General features: G+C 35.4%; 2 protein-coding genes across 2 annotated transcripts in view; both read left to right on the top strand.

Annotated features, from left to right (window-relative positions):
* The window catches only part of LOC102801482 (protein mono-ADP-ribosyltransferase PARP14-like), a 183447-nt gene that overhangs the window by 24575 nt on the left and 133130 nt on the right, over positions 1–25742 (top strand). The gene's annotated exons all lie outside the window — the stretch shown is intronic.
* Positions 8393–25328, top strand: LOC100369018 (protein mono-ADP-ribosyltransferase PARP14-like). The gene is made up of 16 exons (XM_085504377.1): positions 8393–8530; positions 8765–9242; positions 9366–9607; positions 10282–10521; positions 10910–11131; positions 15243–15414; positions 15806–15955; positions 16087–16152; positions 16456–16626; positions 16743–16937; positions 17956–18110; positions 18294–18371; positions 19985–20357; positions 20670–20818; positions 21855–22032; positions 23450–25328. The coding sequence occupies exons 2-16, from the start codon at positions 8813–8815 to the stop codon at positions 23734–23736; spliced, it is 3108 nt and encodes a 1035-aa protein (XP_085360503.1). The 5' UTR covers positions 8393–8530; positions 8765–8812; the 3' UTR covers positions 23737–25328.

Below are 25742 nucleotides of genomic sequence, written 5' to 3' on the forward strand. Positions count from 1 at the left end.
TCCCGGACTTTGTCTATGGAGGTATGCAGGGCTGTGGTGGGGACATCTATCAACGGAACGCGTCCCCGTACACACAGCACTGTACGCAGGGCTACTAAGACGCCATGTTTATATTCCACCTCGAAGTCAGAAAGAGGCTGCATACATTAAGTGTATAAACAAGCGGGTTATCAGTATGGACGCCGAGGGCGCCATATCTTACATAAGGCTAACTTCCTAACAAGTGTGTCGGGGTGTGTGTATGTGTGTTCGTGTGTTCCTCTGGTGTTTCAAGAACCATACATCGGTTTTTAATACTATTTTTATAGGAGAACAATTTCTTCATTTACTTTTTTTTTGACCGATCAAAGGTCATGCTTCAGCATCTGCCCATTTTTGAATTTTGCCTTCTGCTAGGTTGGCGGAAAATTAATCCGTTAATCATTCATTTTGATGTTTATCAGTGGCGGTTGCCTAGACTGAGTCAGGGTATGTTTTGATTGTGTACTTTTTGTGGGTTTATTTATATAATTGTTTACCTGTTTACTTTATTTACATTTTTATAGTATTGTTAACCATTGTCAACCATACAATATATTTTCTAGTGAGGTTAATTACTTTATGTGTTATTCTGATGTTGTCAACAGCATATAAACACCTTGTTTATATTGTTGACAATATTGAGAGCCTATTTGGCATAGCACTGAATGGCAATGTGCCCCTGAGATGTTGTGTTTATTTATGTATATTTATGTTGTGTATACTGATTTGTATTATTTATTTATTATACACAGGTTTTTGTTTTTGTTTACGCTTGTCCAGAAATAAAAAGTACAGGACATTGCATTAAACTCTACCATAATGTTTGTGTAATATTCTTGGCGTTACACATGCATATTAATTATCTAATTTGCATGATAATTAGCTAATTTTAAGCTTTTCCATGACTGTTACACTTATATCTAACGAACCAGGATTTTGATGAAACTTGATACATAGATGCTCTTACCTAATTTGCATAATGATAAGTCAATTTTCGGCTTTTCCACTGATATATCAAGTATTAATCATCATGTTTTAATGAATCCTGATACATAGATATCATAGGACACTGCACAGACCTGATAGTTTTTAGGGTAATATCAGTATATATTAGTTACCTAATTTGTGTAATTAATTTTTAGCTTTTGATTTGTCAAGTACTAGTCATCACATTTCGATCAATCTTTGTACATAGATCCTCTAGGACTATGCAGAGACATGATTAGTTTTGAGGTGAATAATTGTGCATATTAATTACCAAATTTGCGTAATTAGCCAATTTTCAACTTTCACATATCTCAAGTACTAACCATCACATGTCAATGAAACTTGGTACATAGATGCTCTTGGACAATATACAGACCTGATTAGTTTTGGGTTAAAATCTGTTCATAGTAATTCCCTAATTAGCATAATAATTCATGATTTCCAATGAAACTTGGTACATAGATAGTCTGTTACATTGCGCAGATCTCATTCAAATTTGTTCATATTAATTTCCTGATTTGCATAATTAGTTTTCAGCTTTTCCATCAAGTACAAGTGATTTTGAATTAAATTTTAATGTGTCTCCAATACTCTCAGCACAAAGGAGTTCTTTCTAAGCTTGGTTTGATTTTATTTTAGGTTGGTATAGAGAAACGAACAGACTGTCCGTCTTTGAACAACTGCTAGCGAACCTGCTAAACAAACTCTTCTGTCAATTCTACGGTAGTTTGTGCATGAAAAGTGGACGAGATTATTCTAAATCGTCACTTGTAGGCATACGTGCAACATTTAATTGTAACCTAACTAGTTTCCCCCATAATCGGCAAATATCTATCATGAATGATCGTGAGTTTGGTCCCAGCAATCACGTCTTTTTTGTTCAGGTGAAGAAATTAAAGCGTGAGGGCAAACATGTGACAACTCATAAGAATATGGTATTCTTAACATTGATACTGCACGGGAATACTGTGGAGAACGTGGTTTGATATCATGATTCATTTTGGTGGATGGGGTCGTGAAGGTTTGTGTCAACTTACGAAGACATCTCTGGAAAAATAAAGTAACGTTGATAGTCCGGGCGAAATTGAGGATTTTTTACTAACATTTATTACACAGTTTTCTGTCGATGTATTTTCTGAAAATTAAATTAATTAAATCGACAGGTATTATGATTTATGGTTGTTGTGTCTTATTTTATAAGTAACTGTGAGTATGCGTTTATGGTCGGGTTGCCACACAGTGACTCGTTATTGCACAGTAACATGACAAGTACTGGAAGTGACAGTTGCCTAATTTGCATAATGTAGTAAATATACTGCTTTTCCATTTATTTTTTATTCCACCAAATAATACTAACTACAAACTTGAAAATAACTAACTTTTAACTTGGTACATAGTACACATTTTCCTGCAAATGCTGCAGACCTGCTATTCGCGTTTTAGGGTTGAAATCTGTGTATATTAATTATCTAATTTGCATTAATTCATTTTTAGATTTACAGATATCTGGTTATCTAGTTATCTTAATAACTAAACATCATATTTCAATGATATTTGATACATGCTCTGGAATAAACCAGAACGGGCAATATATGACTAACATTTATCATATTACCATGTGACATGATCATATGACAAGGTTATCTGACATGGTCATGATGTATTAATAACTCATATCTAAATCACTGTTGGGGACACGAACGTGCAACCAATTAATGCAATAATAATGGCATTGTACTAGAGATACTAACACAAAATATGTCCGTATATAGTCATGTTACCACATTAATATGTATAATTAATATCTCATACACAGCAGCATGACCTATCACATGATCATGTGACCTCGTTAATTATGTGAGAATCATATTCACGTAAATCATTTTTTGATATGCGTGTGAAGCAAACTGGCAAATATAAAAAAAATGTATAGCACAAGCACCATCACAGATGTCTCAACTCTGTTGTGTGAATTGCACCAGAAAAACAGTCCTCTATGTCTGATATATCTCAGTGGCTGCAATTGCATAACATAGTCCTTAATACATTTTATCATCCTTCTACCAAATATATATATATATATATATATATATATATATATATATATATATATATATATATATATATATATAGAACCTCTTCAACAATAGTGAACCACTCAATCAACCGATAGTACATCTCTCTGTACTTCAATAATGTCATAATGATATGTCCCCTCCTATATTCTTAAGAACCATTCATCAGATTTTAATGAAACTTCATTTGGTCCTATATCTCGACATGCCCAGGCGGTTTCATTCCAATTTTACACACACATCAAATACATATTCAAGATGGCTGAATAATGCTCAAAAATCACCAAAACTGGAACTGGATCTCACTAATGTATGGAAATTTTCTTATAACAAATGCAGTTCCAGGATCATATATCTAACATGCCTTGAACGATTCCATTCAATCTTTACATATACATCAGTGTCATGCTAAAAATGCATTATGAATGCCATGGACAGAATAAAGAAAGGCATCACACAAATAAACTGTAAATAGTTATAGGACACAAATGTTTACAGTCATTAAAACTGAACAGAGACTTGTTATTGACAATGTTTTTTCATGTATTTTAGCCAAGAAGCAAGTACTACAACGTCAACACACTATTGACAATGTAACCCTGACAGTGAAAGAACCACCAAAGCGCAAGAAACTACCAAAGGACAAACAATGTTTATTAATAACAGGACTTGCAGATAACACATCAAAAGAAAATATTGAACTGTTTCTGGAAAGTAGAACTGGCATAGAAGGCAATTCCAAAATATTATTTGGTGAAGAACCAGGTACAATGCTAGTAATATACAACCAAGACATACAAGGTATAACGTTGATTTTAATGGAAAATAATCTGTCTGAATTTTTCCCTTGATTCTTAGGTTGACTAATTCCTAATTATTATGCATTTCATATGAATTTAATTATTTTTTTATTATTCACTTATGCAAAGAAAGATACAGTATTGTCATTATCCTCAAAATTAAACTACAGTCAAATCCAAAATCATTCTAAACATTATTCTTAACATATAGGTGTCATGATGATTTTTCTCATGCTATCACAATACCAATGACAAATCACGATGTTTATAATTCCAGAAATACAATTGTATGCACAGTTTCTGGGCTCACTTCATATAAACTTTTGGTTATCCATGCACATCCACATGTTTCCATCGTTCTTCACATATATGGTACAACTACCAATCATTCCTTCAACACCTGCCTAAGCCTTTCATATCATGTGTGTGTGACAGGTCTGTGACATTCTCTTATCGACTAATAATTCATCAGTCATCATGTGTCTCTTCAATTTTCATGAACCAATGACTTCACCAGATTTTTGAGTCATTTGTCCATCAGTGGTCTTGCTGGTTCTCTCTGGCGCATGCAAAATTTCCCCCTGTAACAGCTCAACACAGAAGTTGTTTAACTTGTCACTACGTCACATGATGAGTTGTCATTGGCCTCTACTACAACTATGCATCTATCGTTCAACCATCATACCATACAAGTTCGTCAAATCACCATACCGCTAATTACGTGATCACAATTCCCTGCCAACCAGTCAAGTAGTAGCTATAACCTGCACAGATTGGTTCTACTTGTTATAATCTTTTAGCAATATTAACGTGTTACACTCTTGTTCACTACCAAACATCAAGCAACGGTAGAAAAGGAACTTAAATATATGCATATATTTGCAAGCTCATGTAACAACAACATTTACCAAATATGTTACTAGCAAAGCTACATCCAGTAAACATACTTCCAATAAACATATCCTCCATGAATCTGACCGACGCTAACTATAATGCTAACGCTAACTATGGCAATGGCAACATAGGTCATCGTTTTACAGACATTGACAAACTGGGTTTCCCACTTGCTACAATGATTTAGCTTGGAACTTTCTGTACATGTCACTTAACTTGCACATATAAAACCAACCTTGAGACAGCTGTGCTACAACATCACGATGATAAGAATTCCTAGTTACTAATTCTGTTACTCTAACATAGCTAACATAGCTATATATGTCAGCTATATTTGAATTGTGCATTACTATCTAGTCACTGTGGGGTGGTGGTCACTATACATTCATTTTGAACTGCGTTTTTAGCACAGTGAGTGGGATGTGGTAGGTAGTGCGTCTGTCTACAGTGGCGACTTCGTTAGGCCTTACATGAAATAGTGATAACAAGGCCACACTTATCACACACAGTTATCATATACTATAGTCTCATGATGATTTTAAACCATGGATTACGATGTAACAAAAGGATATAACAAAATGTGTTTTCTAATTGTCATTTTCAGATTCACATTTTCAAACGATTGTCCAGAAAGTTAGTGAACGTTCACTGAATGGTGCCACACTTGTGGTGAAAGCGGTGACTGTAACTGACAGTATTCTGATTCTAAATCTACCAGAAAATATCACTAAAGACACAATTGAATTTTATTTTGAGAATCAGAAAAAAAGTGGTGGTGGTGATGTAGAAGAAGTAACACTAGATCATGAAAAACATGTTGCTGTTGTATACTTCGAAGACTATCAAGGTATGGTCATTAATATTCGTTACTCAATCAACACACTGTTATGTTATTCCATTCGTATAATTTTGTGTATATTCGTGAAATGTCTCTCGTCCTGAGAACCTACATTTCGTGGGAACATTGCAATCCATATATAATAGCATGCATGCGTATAGCTTCTCTTAGACTATTACGTGCTGAAGTCACGTGATAAGATTACGAGGTCATCTTGTTATTCATTTGTAGTCTTGTAATTTGAAGTGGTACGATGAGGAATACAGTTCTTCGGTGTTTTATTCCCGAATAGTGTCTGTGTTTTCGTTGATTTTGTTTCCGTTTGCCATCTCTCGACGAATGGGAGTGCACTGGCTGCTTGTGGTCGTCCAATCAAGGTTTTTGTTAACGTTGACCCTGTGTTGTATGTGAAAATCAACCCAATCGGACATCGTTAGGCGCGAACACCGTCAGTTTGTTACAGGGTGATATAAATTGTGAGAGACATGCTCAAATATTGCTCTTACAATATCCGTATGCATGTATAGACACGTGTGAGTACTATAAATAGCTCTAAGTAATAGACAGTACACGAGTACACTGACAATGGTTCTACTGAAACCAACAAAGTTTCCTAACATAACACTATGAAAAGTAAATGAATAAGTTTTGTCAAACTTAACTAAATCTATACTGAAGTCTTGGTTGTTCTGGCCATAGTGAAGTTATTTACACTTAAAAGCAATGTAATGGCGCAGTAAACAGTGTACGCTATATTTACACCATAATGGCACTTAAATTAAACCATACAAAGAACACATGTGAAATCACTCGCCATGTTTTTAGACCTTCCCAGGCAATCAATTCACAGTGAAACAATTTGCAATAGCAAGAAATTGGTGGATCTCCAAGACGTACACATCTGTATTGTACAGCTGGTTGAGTCACACTACAAACCCACCTGGTTTTAATCTCAGATATAAACCGACCTTGACACTATGAATAACTTTCACAAATAACTCCGGGTGGCGCTATTCACAACATGGTTTTACCTAATTGTACAGTGAATACTATATAGCATAGCATGCAGTAAATACAAGAAATATGAAAGTAATTAAATACACAAAATGTTGATTTGGCCTTGACAATTAAAAAGTTTGCCACATTAAATGTACACCAAATAATATCTTATTTTATATCACCTACAGTTGTTAAATCGGTAATTTCAAGACACCATGTTATAAATGGAGTTGAACTTGATGTTCAGCCTTATTACGAATGTCTTGGATTTACTGTCTCCCGTGATGAACCTATGCCAAGAATACCACAGCCACTTCCATACAAAGTCAATCCTGATATCATCAAATTTATTAAGAATACTGACCAAGAAGAGTTTACAAACACCATGAAACAGTTATATGCTCGAGTAGAGTGGCCACATCTAGACAAAACTGATGTTCTGTTGTTGACACCAGACCTCCCAGAAAACACAAATAATCTCCACAAAATAACCAAATCATGGATGAGTGATCTGGAGAATGGTCTGGATAAATATCTGCAGAGTTTTAAAGGTGTCACAATTTCTGTAATGGAAGGCATTTGGCTCCAAGTTGTTGCTCAATTGAAGAGATGGTCACAAGATAAAGATGCGTGTATGACCATGGACCAGTCATCATGCACAGTTTTCCTAACTGGAAAGTCTGATAACGTTTCTGAACTTAAATCAAGGATAGAGAGTGTAGTCAAAGACATTAAAGATAAAATGCAGAAAGCAAAGGAGAGAACCACTGAGAAAATCAAAGTCAATACCCTTCAAGCAAGACAGCTTCAGGTGTGTGAATACAAAAATCTGGTACATGACAAACTCCCTGATGTAGATGTGGAGATCATTCTTGAAACAGAAACATTATCTTTGAAAGGACTTCCCCATGATATACCAAAGGCAAAAGTATTGATGTACGAGACATTGGAAGGTTTATCAACTACAAAGATGAAACCACCAAATACATTATGGTTGCAGTATCTTAAAACTAGTAAAGTTTCTAAACGTCTACATGACAACTTTAGTTCTGTAAAGATAGATGCATGCTACCTTTTACAAGATGATGAGATTGCATGTTCAGCTATTGACAAATCCACCCTCGACAAAGCTGTTAACATTATTAAAACTAACATAAAAGAACTGAAAATAGACATCAAACCAGAGTCAGAGGCAGCTTTACAGCAACTTGAATGGAAAACCATGGTATCAGATCTGGAACAAAGAAAGAATGTAATTATTTCAAAAGAGCACAATAGGGTATCGATTATTGGCTTTGAGACTGATGCAGATTCGGTCATGTCTGAGCTAAACACATTCATTCAAGTGCACACCATCATTGAAGATTTTGTAGAAGCAGAAAATGGCAAACTACGCTACATTTCTGAATACAAAAAAGATGACATATCCAAAATACAGATCGAGTCTAGGGTCCAGCCATTCAAAATCACGCCAAAATACAATGGTCCAGTAGGATTCGTTTTCAAAGGTACTGAAAATGATGTTAAGACAGCAAGAGTGAAGGTTCAAAAGCTAATTGATGTTATCTATGCACATCCTTATCCAGTCGACAAACCTGGCATGCCAAAACTCTTCAAGGAAGAAAAAGGAAAGAATCTTATTAAGTTAGTGGAAAACGAAATAAACTGCAAAATAGACATAAATCATCCATCTGAAATTGAAACAAAGGGCGCTGGAGAAGAAGCAGAGAAGCACTTTAAAGAAGCTGCTTTACAGCCAACACTGAAAATTGTGTGCCAGCATGCAATCTATGGTGGTAGAAGAATTGTAGTAGGCAAAGGCGATTTAACAAAAATGGCTGTTGATGTAGTTGTCAATTCAGCAAATACATATATGAGTTATACTGGTGGATTATCTAAAGCAATTGCAGACGCAGGTAATACAAACTGGTAAATTAGATACATTATACCGTTTTTTCATATTGGCACTATAAATGCTTTAGTAAACAGCCTTGTCCAATATACATATCTTAATTAATGGAGTTAACTGACATGTAACTATGTTAAATAGATTTTTTCCAAGATAATAATTTTAATTGTAAATAGATAAATATATAATATTAGATAATGTATCATTGATCTTAACCAGCATCACGTTTCTGTATCACTAGGTGGGCCGGCAATTCATAAAGCATGTGAAGCTATTTTAAGGAAACAACATGGAAGACTGCACCCAGGCCAAGCAGTGCATACGACTAGTGGTAAGATGCCATGTAAAGCAATCATTCATGCTGTTGGACCATCATCAAAAAAAAGTAAACCATCAAAGTGGGTACTCATCAGTACGGGATCCATATTCTCAAGAAGAAAATTTGCTTACAGATGCAGTGCAGAACAGTCTGACTCTGGCCGAAGAGTTGGGATACAGCTCAATAGGCATACCAGCAATCAGTTCAGGGACAATGGGATTTTCCCTTGATCTGTGCACAAACACTATTGTCAGTGCTGTTGATGACTGGGCTAAAAATACTCCACCGGGTATATTACTTGAGATACGCTTGGTGGATAATTCTGACAATACTTGTGAGAGTTTTAAGCATGCTATGATGAAACATTTTGGAGAGGATAACATTACTCCTTCATCTTCAGGTAAATATAAGTAACACAAGCTAAGAACTTTACCAAATCAAAAACAATTCTGAAAATATGTGTGCTCAATATTATGCAACTATCACAATCAAATAGTTACAAATTGGTATTCAATGTATGCAGGTCGTGATAAAAGAAAAACCCATGGTGGAAGACGAAATAAAGCAAGGCAGCAATCAGGAGGCATTAAAACAGCACAGCAAAATAGTAGCCCAAAACACGTGGCACCAAACACATCTTCCATTCGTGATGATGAACTTCCATTTTCAAGTCGTGGTATCCAAGTCACATCAAACCCAGGAGAAATTAGCATAAGAGATGGAAAGACAGTTCGTTTGGTTAAAGGAAGTATATCTTCAGAGAAGGTGAAAATCACATAATCATATTGATAAATTTATACAAGCAAATATGCTAAATTATACCACTGTATGCATGTATATCAGATGCACAGGGACAGTGACAACTCACAAGAGATTTCTGGGACAATATGAATTGTAATAACTTCAATCATGTTTTTCATGTCATACTAAGACCCTTTGAAGTTTGAAACTGTTCTTTTCATCAATGTTATAAACCAAATCAGTCTTTATTAAAAATAATTCAATCTCGACATAAAACATTGAGCCAAAACCTTGCGATTCAAACAATTCCCACATCTTGCTTTGCACTTTCTGTAAAAATATATCGTTTGAAATGTAATGTTAAAATATCATGATCCATTGGTGTAGTATGATAAATAAATAAATAAATAAATAAATAATAAATAACACTCCGTAATTCCTCACTCATGTGACATCATCGCCAGCTTAGCAAATGACTTAGAGAAGTAACACGGACATGTAAGAATTATATTTATTGTGATTTAATTGATAGTTTACCAGTTACGTAATACAAATAATAATATAGACCACTACGGACATATTATTAAAACTTAGTATTATTTTCTAGAATATATGTTGAAGTGTGGTGGAATTAACTGGTTACATTTCTGTATCCAATCATGTCATTCCTAAAGACAGAAACGTTGTTTTATTTACAGGTTGATGTAATTGTGAACACAACACAGCCCACATTTAATCTCAACACTGGCGCAGTTTCTAAATCCATCTTACAAGCAGCAGGGACACAGCTACAGCAAGAAATTAATAATAAAAAAACAAGTGGTGTTTCTACAAACGAAGGGGATGGTATTGTGACCAGTGGGGGAAACATGCAGTGTAATAACATCTACCATGTGTTATGTTGTGGATGGGATTCTAATGGAAGCAAAGCTAGTCAGGTACGAAATATAGGTTACTCAAATGAGCATTTTGTAATTTGAGCGTGTTAAGTTATGGATGTTTATGTCTCATGCAAAGGTAGTCAATGTGTTTGTCCCCCTTTATTGCTTTAATAAAGACCTAGGGAGGCATTTTAGAAAAACATTATATATTATCATAGCATTGTCAATATCCATTATTCGCCATGATAGGTTCTTAAAATCTGCAGCTAAGCTGCCAATAATGTTTAAAAATAAACGACAATGGCAAATATCTGTAAAATTGTATGGTTTTGTTGTTATTCTTGTAGATTGATTTGTCAATTGTTGTCGGTTGTTTGTAAAGGCAACTTTTGTTAAATATCTACTATTGGGTATGTTATTTCCACTTTACTACATTATATTTCAGGTTTTGAGGAAGATTATGCAAAACTGCTTAAACACAGCAGCACAGAGTGGATATAAATCCATTGCTTTCCCCGCTATTGGTACTGGTGGTTTAGGATTTCCAAGAGATGTAACTGCTGAAATTATGTATGAAGAAGTCATAGCATACATCAATGACAATCCTGCAAGTTCTGTTTCTGAAATACGCTTTGTGGTGTATGACCAGGACTTTGCAACAATACAGGTATCTTGAAATTGCACATTTGAGATGTGACTTTTAAAATTTATTTTGGTTTTTTTTTATGGAATGTTGTATAAGGCGGGTTACGCGGATCGGGAAGGCCATGTTGCATGGTCATCAACTTTGTAAAATGGGTCTCCTTCGTTAGAGCGTCAGCTCACTCCTTTAAGTTCTGACCGACTGAGTGCTAAGCAACGAACCACGATCCTCGGGCTGTTGGACCAGTTTTGGGCTGCATAGCGAGTAGCTATGTGCGACATCCTGCAAGTCTTGGCAAGGAACTGTTTTGGTTGAGCGAGAAGCAATACCTACCCTACTCTAGCGGGAGACGAGGGCCTTGGGTGTGTGGCCGGCTGATGGTCGATGGTCATTATTGGTGGTTGCTCAGAATCACCGTATTCATTGAAGCAATCATTCTTGTTGGCTAGAGCTGTTTGCCCTTTTTTCGGCCAACAATTCAAACCAAAATCGCATGTTTTTGACCAGAAGCAGCGAGGATCTAAAGCGCCCATGGCTTAATTCTAAGGGGCAGAAGAAGATCGGTAGTGGGAAGTGTCAGAGGAGGTCCAAAAGCGTAGCCCTGGTGGTGGGACATTCCGACAAGTCTTGTTAAAGGCTTCACCGGCTGCCTGGGTTCACTTGTCGGACCAAGTCCTTGCAGCCCTTCCTTAGTGGAAGGACGCCCGGAACTTGGAGAGAGGAGTGCCCCTAGATCCGACGAATCCCTTGCTGACTTTCACTACGGATGCGTTGCTCCCAGAGTGGGGTGGCCACCTGATGGACCTTCTAATCTAAATGACGTGACCGACCACATATGCAGCTAGAGGGCGACGTGTTTCGCCATGTTGTTGAAGCCAGCAGAGGAGATTCTATGAAATTACGGCTCATCACCTTCCGAGGATACGCAACAGTGCTGTGGACGTCCTCTTGAGACGTATATTCGGTTTTAGATCACCGAGTGGCAGACCCCCAAGGTGTGGTGGATCGTTTTTATTCATCTCCGGGACGGTTCCCGGATAGATCTGCTTGCCAATCACTGGAATGCCAAGCTTCTGACTTCCGTGCCGTCACTCCTGGAGACAAGCGCATTTGCCACAGGCACTAATTCAATTTCTGGAAGTCCCAAGGACGCTTACTCATTTCCACCTTCTAGTCGAGTCCCCGGGGGAGTTGCTGGATCTGTTTTCTCAGCCGGACGGCACTCTCCCAATCAGCCCAGTGTTGTTCCATCTTCATGCGTGGAGGCTGTTGACAAACTCATGCAAGCGCAAGGCTTTTCGACAGAGTTATCGAAGTTCTTCGCTTTCGACACGGTTGGATGGCACTAGACGCTTGTATGAGGCCAGTTGGAGACTACATCGATTGATGTAATGGAAGGGAGATTGATCATCTCCGTCCCACTATTAGCAAGGTAGGGATTTTTCCTTGTATTTTTTTGAACGTCAACAATCTATATCGACAATTCTTGGTTATCAGTCGGTTTTGTTCCCAGTTTGGTCTGCTGAACTGAAACTAGCCTCGAGTTCAATTATGCACAACTGTTTTAGTCTTTCCGCTCGAAGAGGCCACATGCTAAGGGCCTAATGAATCTTCCAGACTGGGACTTGTCGATGGTTCTAGCAGTATTACGACACCCCCTTCAAGTCTGTGGATCGGCGAACATGAAGTATGTCATTATGAAAACAGTTTTTCTTTTGGCTCCTTCATGAACTCACTAGTTATTTTGAAGACTCCGATGGGCTTTCTTGCCAAGAATCAATCCCAATCCGATCTTTGTCCCACGCCTCACTAACTTAGTGGGCTTGGATGACTGTCAGAAACGGATTCTATGTCCTGTCCGAGCTTTGAGCTAGTACTTCGATCACACCAAGGTGTCTTGGGCAGTGAGTAATGCTTGTTTGTCCTTTATGATTGGGGGGGGGCAAAGCCACCCTGCTTTGAATATCACCATTTCACAGGGATTATCGATACTGTCGTGGAAGCATATCATTTTACGGCTTCTTCAATGACCTGTCACCAGGTGAGGGCACATGAAGTGCGCAGAGTAGCCAACCCTTTGGCTTTGATGTATGGTGCCTCGTTTGAGCAGATGCTTTGAGCAGGTTCTGAACATCTCAGAATGTCTTCATTAACTATTACCTGAGAAAGCTCCAAGCGCTGGAGGAGGGTCTCTGCAGGGTGGTGACAGGTCAGACAGTTTTAGCCCACACCACCAAAGAATCCCATGCATGAAAGCGTTAGTGCGATGGTATCTTCAGCCGAAACCAGCCTTCTTTTGCTTGATGCTGATGGCTTCGTCTGTACTATCGAACCCCAACAATAGACTGTTTTATGCATTTTATTTTATTGGTCAGGCTTTAGTAAGTCCTCCTAGATTTGGGGGTCTACTCTCGGGCACCCGGTCTCTTAAGAATCATCTGATTGGTTGTTGTGAGTAGTTTTAGATTTCTCAGTTTTTTTACCTTTTCTGCTTTTTTGTTTACGGTGAGCGTGCTACTCTGCCTAATGAGTAATAAATGAAATTTATTATTTCCACGGATTTTCTGGTAGGTGATGTAGTAAACTAGTAGGGTTGTACAAACCCGTTTGTTTACCTAAACATATTTACTAGAAAATCCGTTGAAAAAAGACGACCTCCCCACAAGCTTCTGAGCAGCCATTATGGTGCAGCGGAACATTTGTGAGAATTGGAACTGACAGGTCTTGGGTGCATGATCGCCCTGGGGGTGACCCCTTAGGGGAGGCCTTTTTCTTTAGAGAATGCTACCCTAGAGTGTTTCTTTTGGACCCGGGTATATTCCCTAGTAGTTCTGTTTGGGGCAGTAATCTCTAATTAAGCCTAACGAGAAATAAATTATAATAAATAAACGAATCTTCTGGTAGGTATGAATAGATAAACAAATGAGTTTGTACAACCCTAATAATTCCACCATTCAGAAATATTCAGATATACATCAAAATCAAAATTCCCTTTATGTTACACTGACATTTACCTCACTTAACTTGTTTCTAGATAGTGTTCTCCATTTGGCATCATGCACTATTTTAAAACTCGCTATTGTTTTGTAATTGAGTTTACTATGGTCATTTTTATACTTAATATTGTTCCATGCTATATCTTATTCATGTAATGAGTACATGAGCTAGGACTGCATATTTCCCGAGCAAGCATTGCATTTATCATGCCCGTCCAGACTTATCTGACATCTGACTTATTTTGATTCTTGATTTAGGGAGTACCACAATACAAATAACTAACTACTTGATACTTGCCTTTGTCCCCAGTACCCTCCATGTAATGCAGCATAGCGAGTTATTTAGTCAATAGATTTCATTTTGTTATCGTTTTGAAAATATTAATTTCATAACATGCAAATTGTTTTACATTACTAATTTTAATGTTCAACAATCTACATAAAAATGATTGACAGGAATTACAAAATAAATTAATGGAAGGTTATTATTGCCCACTATTATTTCTTACAGTGAATAACATGATAGTCGGTGTGAGTTTGCCCAATTTTGTTTCTGTTTAATAATTCAAAGTCTATTGTTGTTTTTTCTAAATGGTTTAATTTATTCATGAAAATAAGTCAAGAACATCAATACAGCACTTGTACATTGTATTTGAGATTGGTATTGCAGTGTTTATATTTCTCTCTGCAATGTCTGGCATTCTTATATAAATTAGTTATGCTAATTATACGCAAATTGAATAAGCAAATTATCCTTCCCTTTTAAAATATTAAAACTGATGCTTATTTACCTGATATTGTACAATTGATACGTTGATGCATATTTCAATTACTGTTTTTTTAAGGTAATTCTCCTGTCTATGATCTGCTTTAACTTTTCTGTATGACAATGTACTGTTTTATTCAATAAGCAATTAAATTTTAGAACAAAATGTTTTAGTTGTCTTTAATTTGGTGAGAATGTTGCACAAATATGAATTGTTAAAATCAGATATTCAGAGAATGAGGCTAGAAAGAGGAAAGTGGCACGATTTCTGGAATCAGTGGGTAACCTATTTTTTCTAGTACTCGCTAAGCTGATTGAAAGTGTGATTCATGAAAAAAACATGGAGGTAAACAAAGTGGAAATTCAATTGCAGGCATTTGAAGATGAGATAGAAAGATTGGCCAAGACGCCATTAGAGAGACGGCATGGCCATGGCAGTGGTACAAGAGGTGGTAGTTTTAGTTTACAAAAACAGCACAAGAACTATGGAGGGTACATTCATTCTGGACATCAAAGATTACAGGGCGCTTCAGGTTACAAACAAGGTACTTTAGTTAGATAATTGTAGTATGACAAGATGCCATGACTTCACTCTTGTTATTATGAGTAAGTTTTGAGTATGTTTTAGTATTCTGCAGCTGTATTCCCACATGTATTTTTATTATGAATTCTCAAAATCTTATGAGAAAGACCTCCATAGCGGGTGAGAGAAAAAAGAAACCAATTTTCATGCTTTTTAAAATTCTTATATTTTGATTATAATATATCTCCTTAATTTATAAATGTGTTCTGAAAGGGAGAGGCACTAATGTTTTGCTTAGTATTAAAATATGCCATTCCATATTATCCCGTGACAGCAACTGCAACCACGAGGCTATAGCTCTGAATCAGATAATTACTGCCCAACAGCTATATTTATTATATATTTGTTTACAGAGTCACTATTCATAAAAAAATCTAGGGGGAATGGTGACTGTCAGATGATGATTGGTAGAATAATGGTGCAGTTACAGGAAGGAGATATCACAAATGAAACCACTGAAGCTATAGTCAACACCAGCAATGTCGACCTTGACCTCAGACTTGGTATGTATCTTCACAGTAACTATAAAATCCAGTATGAAGTGGGTCACCACCATTTCTCATGTTAATATCTCATTCTTTATAGTGGGCCAAGCATAGGCAAATGCAGCTAAGATTTTCATTTGAATTTACAGGTGCAGTATCTCGAGCTATTTTGAAAAAAGGAGGGCAATCCATTGTGACAGAATGTCAGAGTCAAGGTACTGTTAAGAATATTGACCTTTGCTGTTGTTACTGTTTTGTAGTTTTTGCATATTGATTATCTAATTGTGATTAGCCAATCTCAAAAAAAAAAAGATTTAAAAGAACTTAGTAGAGGTATTCTGGAATAAATTAGACTGAAAGTATTATAAACTTCAATAATAAAGATCACATTGTGATCACGTTTATTGTTATTATGTCTTCAATACTCTCAGTACATGGAAGTTCTTTCTAAACTTTCTCTGATTTGTAATTACATCTAAAATATTTTATTCTGGGTCTGTAATGTATTTATACTATAGGTCGGCAGCAGCCTGATACTGTCGTCATGACAGGCGCTGGAAATTTGAAATGTAATAAGATACTTCATATGATATCACCATACACAAAATTAGAAGATAGTGTTATTAAGATGTTGAAATTTGCTGAGAAACACAAACTGAAATCGATTGCCATGCCTGCAGTTGGAGCAGGTAAGGATGACAAATGCTTTAATATTGTGTGCGCTGCCTGTGCTTTGTAGAACAGCTAGATTTTTTGTTTTCAGTTCAATATTCTGTTATCATTCAGCACTTTTTCTTTGTGTCAGGAGCTCCCCAAAACGTTGCTCGTGAAATCCTGAATGCTATTGGTGAATTTGTACAGCAATGCGACCCGCAATTCCTGGAGGTCATTCGGATTACAATATTCCAGTCATCGCGTGTTGCAATATTCAACAAGGAAATGAAGAGTATGGTTGACATCCCTATGAAAGACACCAGAGGGGTATTTGGAAAAGCATGGGGTGAGTATTTCATACTATCATTTTAACTAACTATTCTTCCTTGTTTTTGAACATGAAAAAGGAAATTATATATTAAACCTTAATATCCATATTGTTTTAGATCCACTTTGGTAGACCAAAATATTTGTCCACTATCTAACTAACATATTATTGCCTATTAGAGTCATATAATAAATTTCCCCACAATTTCGATATTTAATTGCTGTCAAATTGAGATCAAATAAAAAAACGTACTTACAATTAATCCCCAATTTAAACTATGCCCAAGTCAAATCTAAAATAGATTATAATTGTATATTATTGCATATTCGAGTACCAACATAATACAAGTTAAGTCAAATAAAAAATGACCCTTAATGCTTATTTGAATCATTTATACACATACATCCAATCTTTAGTTGAAATAACAGATAAATTACAAAACTAAATTGTCACAAACTGTCTGCTGTTGCTAATGTCTAATAACAAAATTTAGTTATTTAAAGCGCGGTGGTCGTCGCGCTGCGCATGTGCGACATTTGTGTTGATAAAAATTGATTTTCCCACAAGCCAATGCGCTCTTCTAATGGAAATCACAAGTATGAGGTTTGACCTGGGCACGACTTGCACTAATTACCGCCGGTGACTCCTTCAATACCTTCCAATCACCTAAAAATACCTAATTCAAGCTTGGTAACGTTCATGTTGTACTCGTTGATTTGCGCAACAGTCAAAGTCTCCATCTTTGTTTATATGAGACTCGTATATCTCCCGCATGCGTGGCGCGACGACTACCGCGCTTTAAATTTTTTTATTAGACATTAGCAACAGCAGGCAGTTGGTGACAATTTAGTTTTGTAATTTTTCTGTTATTTCAACTAAAGATTGGATGTAAGATTTTTCTACTGGACAAAATGATGAGGTTTTTGTTTAACAACATACTAGACTACATCGTACCGTCAAAGACATTGCCTGTAAAATATATTCGGGTGTAATTCTAAATATATGTTAACTATCCACTAATCTACTTGCAACACAGGAGCAATAAAATCCCTTGTTGGAGGATCTGATAATTCTACCAGAGTCAAGATGATTGATACCATTATTCTACACATATATGCTGATAGAAAGAACATTATCGATGACGCTATTACCAAAATCAATCAACTAATGGAATCTGAATCCATTGACACTGTAAGGCCACAACTTATATTCCCTGATTTTCTTTTAAGCATTTAATTTTCTGTTAAGTGTTTAAAGATTACCCACATTTTATGAGGTTTAATTTTGCATGTGTAATTCATGAGACTCAATTGTGTATTTACCATGGAAACAGAAATGATGCCATTCTTATAGTAGTATTGTATCTTATAACAGACTATAGCAAAGGACACAGTAAATAAGCTCACAGATGAAGATATGTCTGAAATATACCAAGTAGCTGAACCCCTGAAGGTAATATTATACAGTATATGTATAGTTCAATTGGCTACCGTGAGCATGGTAATGGTTGTCAAGATTGATACGGTTTTGGCCACAATTAACTAATATTAAAATAGATACACATTATCCATTAGGTTGCACAAGTACACGAAAAAACATTTAGAGTTTCAACAACTTCTGGAGTGTTTCATACCAAATTTTTTATCAATTTGCCGAGAATTGTATGCGGTATTTATTGAGCACTTCCGATTTTATTTAAATCAGTTTTTCGTTAAATCACGGTGCTGGCAAACCCATGTGACTTGTTTTATTTTTTCGTAAGAACTCCAAAACTAAACTACTACTGGAAACTAAATACAAGATTTCAGATCACTCTATCAAAACGTAAATTTTTAAATAAATACATCTATACAGGAAATTCAAGATGGCGATCAAACCATACAATCAATCAAAAATAATTTTCTTCATAATAAACAATTTGACAATATACGCATCACGAGAAATAATGCAAGATTGTGGTGATTTGAACTTATCAAACTAACATACATCTAACATGCAAATCACCCATGATAAACAAATACATGTCATATTTTTTTGCCAAAAATCCACGATGGTGGTCAAATCAACTTATAGATACGAATTATCTTTGTGGTGCGTGAAGGGGTTCATTCAAGTCAATATAACAAATGTGGCATAAGTACAAAACTAGTTTCTGTTGGACTAACCATGAGACTGTTCATATAAAAGCTTCTCGTATAGATGCTAAAATCCAAATTTCAGATCAACGCGTTCAGTGGATAGATCATTTTCATTCCTCAATTGTTTCTTCTAGACCAGTGACTATCATTTTCAACTGTTCCTGTAGTTTCTGTCTCCCCTGTTTACAAGGCTGACCACATCCCATCTATAAGACCAATGGATATTATCATTAGTTACCATCATTTACATGCCACTGTATATATTTTCACATTTAATGTGGTGCCAGTAATTAAAAACTTCGCATTGTGGTGCCTTATTGCTATCATCAACTGCCTTACTACATGACTTACACATGTCCATGGGCGCCGCCATTTTTGGGGTTTGATGCTACATTTTGTTTTGTTTTGTGACACTGAACATTGAACTCCTAGTATTTCTAGAAGTACTTCTACTCGACATTGTCACAACACAAACATTATGCCAATCCCGCTGTGTACAAAGTTTGTCAGGTTCAAAAACTAAAGTACAATATCTCACAATAGGCAGCAATTTTGAAAATGACGAGTCAAAAATGCTACTAATGATCAGCAGAAATGACCGAACAAGAGTTGTATTTTAGCGGTAATACTTCAGTTTAGGAAGAAAGAAATTATTCTCAATTAATGCACTTGATACGCACATACTAGAAGCTAAATTAGTTTTGTTAATGCTTGGATCCCCCCTCCCTTCCCAAATAAAAATTCATGGTTGTTGAGTATGTTTCTCTGCCAGTAGGGTTATGCTTTAATGATTGAATAATCATGTTTCTATGTGTTAAAGTCTCTCTGCTTTTAAATTCATTCATGTGAGTGTTTTAGCTGGCCAACAAAATATGTGCCATGTAACATGCATGGCCATGACTCATATAGAATATTTATATGTTTCAGGTTAAAGTTCAGCAAATAGATACTGGCCGTGTCAAGCAGCTACGAATACAAGGAATCACACAATCTGTTATGCAAGTGCAAACTGTTGTTAATGTAATACTAGATCGTATCAATGCCGAGGAGGGGAGAAAACGAGAAGCCATGCTTCTTGCCAAAAATGTTAAGTGGATGTTTTTTGATGATGATAATGGAGATTTTGTAGCATATGATGATGAAATCTGTGGAATGATTGAGCAGGCAAAAAATTCTGGAAACTCCCAGGTAGATTTCAGAACTGAAGAAGGCACATACAGAATTGTTTTCAGTGAAATGATTGAAAAAGATTTAGATGATTTAGCTTCCACTGTTGAAGTCAGAAGAGAATTGAAAGAAGGTAATGACAATATTATTGTTTTTGTTTAACTGGTGATGTCCTTAAAACAATTTATATTTAGCTCCGCTCTCATAAAAAAAAATGGCTTTTGGCCATTTACAAATTACATTTTATTTAGTATTATTTTCGATATTTGAAACAACCAGTTTAATTGATTTGATATGTATAATGATCATTATCCTGATGTGTTCCTTATGTGATAAGTTAAATTCTTTTTTTAACATATATTGTTTGGTAAAAGATATATTTTCGATATTTTTTTCTTGAAGGCTACGTATAAGAATATTTTGTTGTTTTATTCTTTTCTGTTAGGTGGCGTACCATTACCATCAAATTGGACCATAATGGCCGATAATGAAACTATGAAAGTAGAAGATATACCGGTCACATCTACTGAATACCAAACTGTTGAGACACGATTCAAAGCTTCACTTCGTGGCTCCTATAGCAATGTAATAAAGGTAACTGTTGTAATAGAGTTTGCGTTCACACTGATTTCGCTTGTGAATAGTGCTAAATAGTACGTAACATAGATATATGGTGGCATTTATTATCATGCGATCTAGTTGAGCTTGCATTGATCGGTATCAGTGTATTTATCTTTCTAATCAATCAGTGCGAATATCTCAACATGTTTTGTATATAATCTTTTTTCTTTTTCTTTTTGCTTGCAATATTTTGCTAAAGAAGTCTAAATTTCGTACATGTACGTTGTTTTGATAGTTCAATGCCCGATTGCTTGTAATAAGCTGGTGCATAATATTTAGATAATTTACATAATAGTCAAATACTTCAGCATACATTAACAACAGTTTGCCCAAATTTAGTAGTCCAATAATAATAATAACTTATGAGAATACACTTTTATATTTTAGTATTTCCATAAAAAATAGTGTTGAGATACCATGATGTTCGTGTAAGAATACTACTTCAAACTTTAAGTTTTATTATGGGAATAAGTTTTAGAATCCATTTATAATTATTGTGCCTGTTCGGTAAACATATAGCTTAAACTGTTCAACCTAAAATCCATGTCATTTGATTTATACAACATAATAAAGATGCTCGTGTTACAATGCTATAAGAACCTTGGAGTGACGAGCAATGTTTTTTGCTCAAATAATTTGTTTTGTGGTCAAACAAATTTAACGTTAATCTTAAATATCATTTAAACAACGTAAACCGCAGTTATTGTAAATATTGAAGCGGTGGACAATGACCATTAAGTCTCACAGTTTGCACGAATTTGCCACGCCGGAATCTGTCAGTTTCGAGCGGGTCGGGCATTTCCGTAAAGTCACAGAATTGACAATTGCAGAACATCAAATGCGGTAATAGTGGTATGGTTGGAGAGTGGTGCACGTAATATTTATTACGTCATTAATTGATTGTCGTGGCCATATATTGTTTATTGCATGTCAAATTGGTTACAGGGAGGCTAGTTTTTGGATGATTAGACTACATTAACTAACCTTCTTCATAAATTTGTCTTTGAAGATTGAACGTGTACAGAACCCAGGATTATATCGACAATATGTGATCCTTAAACAAAACATGGATGCTAAGAATCCTGTGGGAACAATTAATGAAAAAATTTTATATCATGGTACCAGTGGTGATAGTGTTGTTAAAATTAACCATGGAGGTTTTAACAGAAGTTTTTCTGGTAAAAATGGTAAGTTGGGGAATGTCAACCATCCTGCTGTGTATCTGTCACTCGTGTTTGTCCTGACAAATGTCATTATGATTGCTTTCACATTTTTCTCTAGTATAGACTTCTATAAATAACTTAGAGTTACTCATATTAAGGTAGCGGGACTATTATTTGCATACTTGTTTTCATCTTCTAATTGTGACTAAATGACTACAAATAGACCCGGGAAAGTATATATTTTTAGAATCGCCAGACTTCAAGCTTTTCACAAGTGTATTTTGCATGCCCGTATCTGCATTCTACAACGCGTTATTCAATCAAAGGTGAAAAATTACTTTTTCTGTAAAAAAAAATAATTACGCATTTATGCTGGCGATAAGAAGTATTTTTTCACCTTTCCTAGTTGTTCAATAGTCTGGTAAATTGAATGTGTCTGGTTAGTTTTATTCAAGCAACGCGTTTTAAAAAATAGTGTCCTGAATTTCAATTACTGTTTTAGTCGCATTGCCCCCAACTCAAACCACAACTCGTTGGTAAATAATCGATGAAATAGTTTGTCTGGACACATTCAAGTTCCTCTCATTGTCACCTTAAAGCTGTGAAAATTTGGTGTTAATCCGACGACAATAAGTATACGTTATTTTTTGTTAAAGACCTTGTATTTTGAAAAACATAAACTCCTAGAAAACGTCCATGAAGTAACAGCAAAGATTTTCAAGCTTGTGTATCGGCACAATCAATTTGTTTTCCCATCAAGGTCTGTTTTACCATGTGTAGGGACATCCAAATGTGTAAGGCTATTGGAAACCAAAAAAATAAAGGAATGGGATAGCTATAATTGGATAAATTCGGCATATGAAAACACCAAAATCAATGATTTTTTTCAGTGGCTGTGTGACCTTGTGTCTGACACATTCATGTGCAAATGACTAATCTGTGAAACAAACAGGGGCGGAGACAAACCACTCAAATGTTTGGAAACACTCATTGTGTGTCAGATAGCTACTGATAACACATCCTAACATTGCTTTGTCTTGAGTTTATCTTTGAAACCTATAGGCACACAGATTAAACCTGTGTTGTTGATTTTGGAAAACGCTACTGAGGATACCTTGCTTCCCTTCAGAAAATCTACATTTTAACCAACTTACATGACATTCTATGTTATATTGACTTTATCATATGAAAGATTATAGTGCATTTCATCAATTAATAAATAAATGTGAAAGTTATAATTTTCAACACAAATAATAGTCTCGCTACCTTAAAGAGTGAATGATTGAAGTGTATATACATTTTTATACCAATAGACAAACACATCTGTTTTAATATGAGGTCATCGTGTAAGGTTATTTGAACACATTTTACCCAGGCGTTAGCGACGCAATTGCTTTGCCCATTTACGCTTTTACTAACCGTCCTTGTATTTTGCTTACAGCCACTGTGTATGGTGTTGGGAGCTATTTTGCTCTAGAATCCGCGTACTCTGCACAGGACAAATACTCACCAGTAGATCCCAACGGTCAAAAACACGTCTACCAGTGTAAAGTATTAACCGGTGTATTCACTGTTGGTCATCGAAATCTTCTTGTACCACCTTCTAGGAATCCAAATGACCCAACCGATTGTTATGACAGTGTTGTAAATGATGTTAAAAATCCTCAAATTTTTGTTGTTTTTAATGATGCAATGGCCTATCCCGAGTACCATATAACTTTTAATTAATTATTTGTCAACTTTTAAGAAGTGATTATGTTTATTCAAAATATATTTGTATCTGATTTTAGATTGGAGAGGCACTTCATATACGGAAGTAAAGTATTCTTTGATATGTTATCGGGACAGCTGTTAGCGTGTAAGTGATTGGTGGTATATTGATCACTTGCTTGACTTTCAGTATTTTTCAGTTTATTCAAGGATTCTGTGTTTTCGAGGGTCACATGAAAGCCTTGCTAGAAAAGGGGGGAATTAATTTGTGTATAATATATGAGATAAATTGTATATTGCTAATCAGACTGTCAAGTAGCGAAGTAGAACTGAATATCAAATCATTTAAATATTTGATTCCCAAATTATAGATATTTGTATTTGTTCTACTTTTGTCTTCATAGGGATTTCTCAATAATGACTTTGTATACAAATTTGGAAACTTCAGATAAAATAGTTGCAGAACCAATTTGCAAATGTTTTTGATATATTTCGATATACTTTAAGTTCGTCAAGCAATAGACTTTTTTCCAACATTAACCAATTTGAGACAACATGTTCAATTTTAGATGTTTTTAAAATCATCTACCTAACAGTACAAATTTTGGAGTGTTAATAATATTGCATTTAGTTGTAATCAGCTACAAATATTGTGTTGTTTAACCCCAACTATATATATAGGCAAATTGACACAAGCACGAGTATTCTGAGATGATACAGGGCGTTTTTAATTCGAGGGTGACATAATTCAAATTCGACTGAGTAAAATACATACCACTTGATTTGATTTCACTTGTATACTCCATAGTAAAAATGTGATGTAGAAAACTAAGCATATTTGAATAGTTTTAGAATACAATTTGACAAAATCAAAATGTGGTGTGACCTTGTACGTATAGAGAACTTATCGAACGAATAATGACGTTTCAGTCAAAACAAAGGTTTTAGTTCAATAACAAATGTTTTTGTCAGAATGCAATATCAATCAACAACTATTTAAACTTAATCGTTGTTTTTTGTATTATCCCTACAAAGCTCCCTAATTACAAAATATTTTTTTTTAAATTGACTCCTTTGGCTCCTGCATATAATTATCACAGTTGTGTTGTCACTAAATTGATTTGCCTTCAAAATGTCGGATTCCCTGACATGTTTAATATGTAACTAAATAAATGTTACCACCTGAAACTTATAGTTATTTTTTTTTTTTATTTCTGATCACAGACACAAAAGCGAAGAGACATAATTTTCCTCTTCGAAAACAATTACAAAATTTAAAACTAAAAACACCATTTTCATGACTCAGATGATTTGGGGAACATGGGGTTTACAATACAATTCAATCAACATCAATTCATTCACTAATGTGCAGCAGATGTCGCCAAAGTTTATGCAGATATGTAACTCTTATCTAACGAAATTTGCATTTGAGACTTTTGCCTATTTTCACATTGTATATCTTGACATAAACTAACAAATTCACGCATTTCAATTGATCGACTGACGTGTGCAGTCTTACAACATTATTCACCAAAGTTTTGATTTTGTTTCTTTTTGTGGTTTAAATCCTATAAATGAATTACTTGCGAAATAAAGAACTTAATCTAAAATGTGTTCTCACCATAATTTTATTTGTGTTCTAAATGTTACAATTCCACTTATATATGTTTTTGTTGAAGAAAAAAGGACTTCCACATTTGGTAAATTGTTTACTGCAAGAACTACAAATCATTAAAATAACACAATTAAAAGTTGTAATTCCTATATGGATTAATTGTGAACAGCAGGATTTACTACACTTTACAGTTACAGCTGAATGTGGTTCTACTCCTTGTTTTATGTTATACTACTCAATTCAATTCTCAGTTCCTCGAATACAGCGGCTGTTGTTATAACAGCAACCGCGTTACATTCGAACTTCCGGGGTCGACACGTTTTCTCCAGTAAAAACTACACATATTGCACGATGTTTTGCACAGAATGGCAAACAAAAATGCAATGAACCGTCAGTTCAGCCATAATCA

This window comes from Saccoglossus kowalevskii, chromosome 10 (genome assembly GCF_978046115.1).
Source record: "Saccoglossus kowalevskii chromosome 10, keSacKowa6.1, whole genome shotgun sequence".
NCBI classification, from domain to species: Eukaryota; Metazoa; Hemichordata; class Enteropneusta; family Harrimaniidae; genus Saccoglossus; species Saccoglossus kowalevskii.

Bases quoted from the DNA above. Each gene is read 5' to 3' on its own strand.
- LOC100369018 (XM_085504377.1), top strand. From the start codon at position 8,813: ATGGAAGACTGCACCCAGGCCAAGCAGTGCATACGACTAGTGGTAAGA. The intron at 15,415-15,805 runs GTACTTTAGTTA...ATTTGTTTACAG, and splicing joins CGCTTCAGGTTACAAACAAG to AGTCACTATTCATAAAAAAA. The intron at 15,956-16,086 runs GTATGTATCTTC...TTGAATTTACAG, and splicing joins CGACCTTGACCTCAGACTTG to GTGCAGTATCTCGAGCTATT.